We start from the raw sequence: 6,992 nt of genomic DNA, 5'->3' as shown, positions 1-6,992 counted from the left end.
GTATCGATTGAAATAACCGCCAGCGTGACCATTATCCCGACATCGTCGCTTGCATTTCTTCTTCGACGGTAAGAAACTCCTTGTCGTCGGGAAGTAAATCCACCAGAAGAGTGACCGGGTTCGGAGTTAGCCCTAGCCCTGTAACGAATGCATTATTTAGTTTTGTTCGCTGCAGTGCCACCTGCATTATTCTGACCTGTGCGTGGTGGCCCGGAGGGTGGTGATGCCTTTCAGAATTTTGTGCCGGAACCCGTACGCCGATACGCCGACCTGTTTCAGACCTTCGTGGCCCATCACCGCCAGTCGCTCTTCGGATCCGAACCGCGCTGCCTCCAACAGTTCATCCTTCCTGTACTTGCCCGTCAGAACCGGCCGGGTACAAGGATCAGCAAGATCCAAAGGAATTTTGTTCTCAGAATTCCTAATGTTTGGATCAGCACCATGCTCCAGTAGGGCAATGCACACATCCACTTTACCCTTGCTGGCGGCCTCGGTATAGTTCCAGTTGTCCCGGGTATTTGGATTGGCGCCGGTTTCCAGCAGCAAGCGAACGACATCGGCATAACCAAACGAACACGCATTGCTGCGGGTGGAGTCCTCCATCGTCTCGGACCTGGATCGATGCATCGTTGGTGAGCAAAAATTCAACCACTTCCCTGCGACCGTATACCGTATAGGTTATTTATAACCTGTGACAACAAAAAGCGCGGAAGAAACTGGTCTAAACCGGTGTAGAGGTAAACAAACACACTCGCAAAAACCCGAGGGCAAAATACACTTGGTTCGAACCCAAACTTATTTTGAAACTTGACTATGGTGGTTTGTGTCCTAACGAGGTAGATTCCTGTTCGCTTTTAGACATCCTTCCGTGCGGGCAGCTGCTGGGAAATTCAATGTTTCAGATTCATATTCAAACTGACAGCCCCGAACGATTTGAATCACTGCTGATTTTACTCTTACAGCTCTTTTTGTCCTATCTTCAACATTCTCGATGGGCTCTTCTTATTTCTAAATATGACCACTTCCGAGGCCACTTAAAGATGCATCACTGCTCTATGATGTTGCTTGAGTTCCTGGAGCTATTCGCTGGTGTAACGTACTACGGCAAACAGGAGAAAATGTACGTCAGTTCGAGAATCCAGATCTGTTTGAGATGCGGGCAAAAAATGTAATGCGATTCGGCCTGTGGTTCGCAAGAATAATGTAATGGTGAGAGACAATTCGAAAATTGGCTTTGGAAATGAAGGAATTCTACCGGAATGGAATCAGTCCGATCACATACTGCAATGGTCAATCGCGATCGAACTACGAGAACCAGAACCATGTTTGTGCTAAGGCTTATTCTTTATCCGGGGCATTTACAGTACGAGATAATTTACGCTTGACTGACTAGTCATCCGTCCACGTCGCACTAGCCATCCGTCCAAAATGAGCAGCTGTTTTAAGATACCACCCAGTACACAGAAAGAAAAATCATTAATAAAATTAAAAAATCCATTGGTAATTTTAAAAAGTTGCGTTGGTTCTTTTTCGTAGAGAGTTGCATAAGTTCAAAATAAAAGTACGCCAACTTTTGCAACAATCATGATTCAAAAGTGGCATGCCACTCTAAAATTAAAAGTTTGAACATTCAAATCTAAATTGTAGAACTGTCAAATGAAAATGTTCACACCGTGAAAAATAGTGATTTATTTTCATTAAAAAAAACTAATTTTCTAATTAAAGGAACCACCCCGCTCCCCTCGTACCCGTTATATCGTTTCCATTATAAATAAATATACACAAATCGCAATGATTAGCTTAAACTTTTCATTTTATTAGGTCCTTCTCTAGTATTTTTGTCACGCATAAGATGACAGCTGCAGCACCTACCGCCACACGCTTTTGTGTATTTCAGATCCAACCCGTGGTAAAGGTAAGGATGTGCCTCGTAGCTATCTGTAGGCATTGCGGTATAATCCTCCTGGCGGTTATCTATAAACAAAAATACAAAATAAAATCTCAATAAGCTTATGCCAAACGCCAACTCTGGTATTTCAACGCCTAATTTTGCTTACGCCATTCGCCATCGGAGCGAGGCCTGGCGAGGCGCTGTGATTTCCACTACTGGCAATTTTTATATTATTTGATTTAAACAATATGACGTACCTGATGTGTATTCCGGGATGAACAGTGCCAATTGCCACTGCCTAGACACCGATTCCGCCGGCAAAGACACCGCTCTTTAATTAGAGAGAGATATAGTTCTGGAGGCCAACCGGACAACTTTTCTGTTTTGCTGTCGTTCGTATACACTGTTGTGACTGCAAGGGAGAGACGTCGACAGCGATAGCACTCAAGTGCAAATTTTGAGGCACTATGGGTATTTTTCAGAATTATTGGGCAAAAAAGTTTTGAAATGTTTGTTATAGTATATCCAGATTACGCCATTAATTATATAACAAAAAGTAACTTGATACCAATACTCATACATTAAACTTTCTTTCCCCACTTTAGCACGTAATTAATCTTGAAAGTCGTAATCTGAATCGGCTATTAAACATAATTAGGTAAATATAAAAAAGTAGGCAAAACCATATTTTTAAAAGTATATTTATTAATTTTAATGATTTTTATGTCATTTACATTTTAAATGCGGTAATGAATTCAATTTATTTTTAACCATGTAATATTCCATAGTGCCCATGCGAAACGGAGAAAATAATTTTTATTGTCATTTCTCTTTTTACTCAAAGTTTATCGTTGAGTGATTTGGCAGTTCCAGAATTTTGAATTTAAATGGAAGAACTTTTAATTTTTACACTGGAAACACGATGAAAAACTTTTAAATAAAAAGAATCACTTTGACTTCGTGCAATTAAACTTTTATTTTCAAGAAAACGGAGCACTTTTCAAGTGGAAAGTGCAAAACATTCCGTAAAACCATGTTTGTTTTTTGTGTGTAGGTACCAACAACACCAGTACCAGAACCGATGTTGGGTAGACTGCAAGTGTATCGCGTATGGCAGTCGCTTCTGACTCCTGTGATTATCAACTAATCCTCCAACAACGCTATGTGTATCGAAGTTTTCTTAAATTTATATGGACCATAGCGCTCTGGCAGCCTCCCTTCCACATTCTAAAACGTCGTGTAATTCGGAGCAAATGCATTCGGACAAAACTGTCAAGACATAAAATGTACTCTAACTTTGAATAATAATGATGCCATTATAATCTGAATATTTATAGATCAACAACTAATTACAATTACATCATTATTACACTAATCAGAATTGTGTTGTTTCTGAAAATAATAAAATTATGAAAATTGTGTTTACGATCATGCATTCAAATGTAAAGAGATATAAGATTGCACCAACATTATATCTATAATAGCACTGCTCTCTTCGCTAGTTCTGGTGATAATACTCAACAATTATCAGTGAGAAGGTGTATATATAACTATAGTTATGAAAATAATGATATTTGCTAGGTAGAAATATTCTTAAGTAAATTGTAATTCAAGGTGGAATTACAGAATTCCTTACTATGACATCATATATTTATGATGTACTGTTTTGAGTGAAGAACTGACCCAAATATCAAAATTCACATAAATAAAGACAAGAAAATGTACTGTATGTATTGAAAGAATATGTTAAGTCTAAATAATAAATTGATTATCATCGCTTAGATTATATTTTATTTATGTTGTAATCCAATTGATTGACGCAAAAGATTTTATTACTTTTAAATAACACACGAGCCATTTCAATAGAAAAACATTTGATTAACAATAAATTCTATTGTTTATATTAAAAAACTATGACAATACAAAAACAATAGAAATCATTGTTTTATGTTCCAGAATGTATGAGAAAAAATTGATTTTTTTACTGTTACGGTAACTAACAACCCTACATTTTTATGACTAAAATATATACGCACACTAATTAATGCATAATTAGCTTCCATAATTTCCAAAATTGCCAATGAATTATTCATCATATTGCCGACAAAAAAATAAAAATTAGCACTAAAAAACTTAAAATAGCAATAAAAAAATTATAATTTACTTTGAATAATTCAAAAGTGACCGGTGAAACTTTCAAATAAAGCAACGGCAATTATGATAAACGCAATCAAAAGATAACAATTTCCCGTCAAAATAAAAAGGTCCAGCGCTAAACAAGTAATGATAGTCTTTAACCCATACCAAATTTTCCAATTGAAATCTAACAATTCGCAATAAAAAAACAATAGATCAAAACAAAAATAATCGATAATATCCAATCAAACGAGCATATCTGGCCATAAACAAAAGTGAACAAGCTAGAATAAATTTGTTTTCCTACACGAATATTCTTATGAATTAATTGGAAAACTTAAAAATTTCCAAAAACGACGAGAAAAAGCTTTTGAAAATGAATTTTAGCCACTTAAACACTCATTTTGTTCCAAAGAAAATAAAGAAATTTCAAATTGAAAATGTAAAATTAGCACTTTTATTCAACAATGTGCAATGAACAATCATATTTTACCAAATCAGAAATATGTAGTAATGCTTGTGAAATTAGAATTTGGAGGTGTTTAAAGGCTATAAATTAACTATGATTTTGCTTAAAATTGAAATGGGCCGTGAAATTGTGTCTCGGCTAGTGAGCTGATGTCGATAAAGAAGAATAAAATGTGTTACCAAAATGAAAGAAATACATTAAAACAACAAACGAAAAGTTGTAAATAGCACTAAAAATCCGAAAACATAGCATAGAAAAATAACATTTTTCGCGTAAAATTCGTCAAAGCCGCATTGAACTACTTTTTTTTTGCCAAGGAAATTTGAAAAAATAGCATTAGCAAATGTGAAATTAGCAATAAATTTGCTTGAGATAGCAATAAATTCGGAAAACATAATATTGAAGCAACATAGTACCAAGGAGATGGATGCTGGATTTTCTCACAAAAAACCTACAAAACCAGTATAAAATCTTGCAATATGCAGATTATTCTAGGGTAGAGGCTTTACAATGGTGTAAGGGTCTTAAACATAAATGCACGCAAATATATTACCACAGGGTTATGTCTCCAATGAATGCTATTTAAAAGAAACCATTGATAAATGTTATTCTTTTAAATTAGACAATCGCTTTATTAAAACAGTGTTTTATATGTATGTTGAACATGTTAAAAATGGTAATATTTCACTTCAGAAATATACTTTTTCAAGAAATACAAATGATTAAAAATATGTCTTATAAAAGTTGTAACAACAAGATCTTGAGGGTATGGATCATGTCCTGCTAATCAATCAGCAACGCTTGAGTCATTTTCTTAGGCCTACCAGGTAGCCGTTTATGGGTGAGCGAAAGAGTGTTCGCCTCGGGTCGCAGTTTGTAGCAACCACGTGACACTGCGACTACTACAATGTGATGGCAGCAGTTCGATTTGAAAAATGTGTAACACGTACAATTCCATGCTCGCCAATCAGCTTCCGTGACTTCAACACGATGGATATTACCGATGCTCTTGCTGAATTCGTCGAAATTTGCGTAGCGTGGATTGCGAAAAACATCGATATCATGAACGGAAACATCTTTTTTCTCTTCTCCTGGAAGATACACGTATGTCGATCCTTTGTCGAAGTCGTTCACCGTGCGATATTTTTTGCCGTTATTGAGCCAGTTGAATGCCTTTCTTTCGATGTCTAAACCGTACTCCCTCGTATATTTAATCACCCGGCTAGGCGTTGAATAGCTTTCCAGTACTGTTAGGATTCGAGTTTTGAAAACTCCAAATGGAACTCGCTCTTTCATCAGGTGACATTCTTTAATTGCTCTGTTCACGGCCTCTAGGGCATTGTTCGTTGCTGGACAACCAGGCTGGTATGCTTCGTACCAATTCATGAAAAACTTATCATTCATGTATTTGTCAAAAAATGTAAGAAAGTCAGGACATTCGAAATACTTCGCCTTTAATAGTCCGCACGCAAGCTCAAAATGTTGTTTCGAAGGAGAGACCTGCAAGCGTCCTATAACTTTCTGCAGTTGTTCAGCTTGCTCCTTTGTGAACTCTCGCTTAACTTTTCAAAAGGTCCTAAGTAACATTTTTTTCATGATTTAATCTGAATAATGCAATCAATATATTTCATGTTAATCTGTTGATTGCAATACTCAAATTAAATCATGAAAAAAATGTTACTTAGGACCTTTTCAAAAGTTAAGCGAGAACTCTCTAGTGTTTTTCTTCAGATGCTTGCGAACATTCTGCATCACATGAAAGAAGCAGTTCACTATATTAACATCCTCACCGAACACTTCCATTGCTGCTTTTTTTAAAGCGATCTCACCGTCAGAGATGAACGTTGATACTGCAAGTCTTATTCCGAAGTATTTGCATTTATTCGCAATTGTGGCAAACACGTAGCAATAATCAACTTCTTCTTGTCTGGTTATGGTTGCGAATGCAATTGGATGAGCATGTCGCATGTTATCGATTACGCAAATGACCATTAATGGGTATCCTTGCAGTGTGGTTTTAAAAGTGCAGTCTGCGGCAACAGTGCAGAATGACATGAGCAGACTCAATAGTTTCCTACTACTGTATACCATACGAAAACGTCCATTCTCATGGTCTATGTCATAGCCGATTACGAAAGCTGTTTCTTGATTCGGTGGAACTGCTGAGCATGATTTGGCCCATTCCTCTAGCTCACCTATATTTTGAAAAATATTGAAAAAATAAAATAATTAAAGCAAAAATTCGAAATTTGCAAAAGGTAAAACAGTTTAATCTCTTCCACAATGTTATACGATTACTCTACTTTAATTAAGATATGATGAACCCCGTCAGAATCTAATGTTGAAGTTACTCAATGTATTCGAAGCACAAATTTCTATCAAGAAGCAACAAACAAAAACGAGAACCGTTCTCCAGCTTTGCTGCACGTACAAAATGTTGTTCTGATTTAAATTCTGTCGTGATTATCCTCAAATCGTAGTTGATGTTATAATATT

The 6,992-nt window shown here is 36.3% G+C and overlaps 1 protein-coding gene across 1 annotated transcript; it reads right to left on the bottom strand.

Moving 5' to 3' along the window:
- Positions 1-5,101: 5,101 nt before the first annotated feature.
- LOC134203332 (uncharacterized) lies at positions 5,102-6,691 on the bottom strand (the record flags this gene model as incomplete). Its single annotated transcript, XM_062678208.1, has 2 exons — positions 5,102-6,043; positions 6,206-6,691. Coding segments are annotated over 2 exons (1,250 nt in total), but the record flags the coding sequence as incomplete, so codon positions are not given.
- Between the last annotated feature and the right edge of the window lie 301 nt (positions 6,692-6,992).

This window comes from Armigeres subalbatus, unplaced genomic scaffold, assembly GCF_024139115.2.
Source record: "Armigeres subalbatus isolate Guangzhou_Male unplaced genomic scaffold, GZ_Asu_2 Contig1791, whole genome shotgun sequence".
In the NCBI taxonomy this organism is placed as follows: Eukaryota; Metazoa; Arthropoda; class Insecta; order Diptera; family Culicidae; genus Armigeres; species Armigeres subalbatus.
The sequence above is the reverse complement of the archived record's forward strand: the minus strand, read 5'-3'. Positions and strand labels throughout refer to the sequence as shown.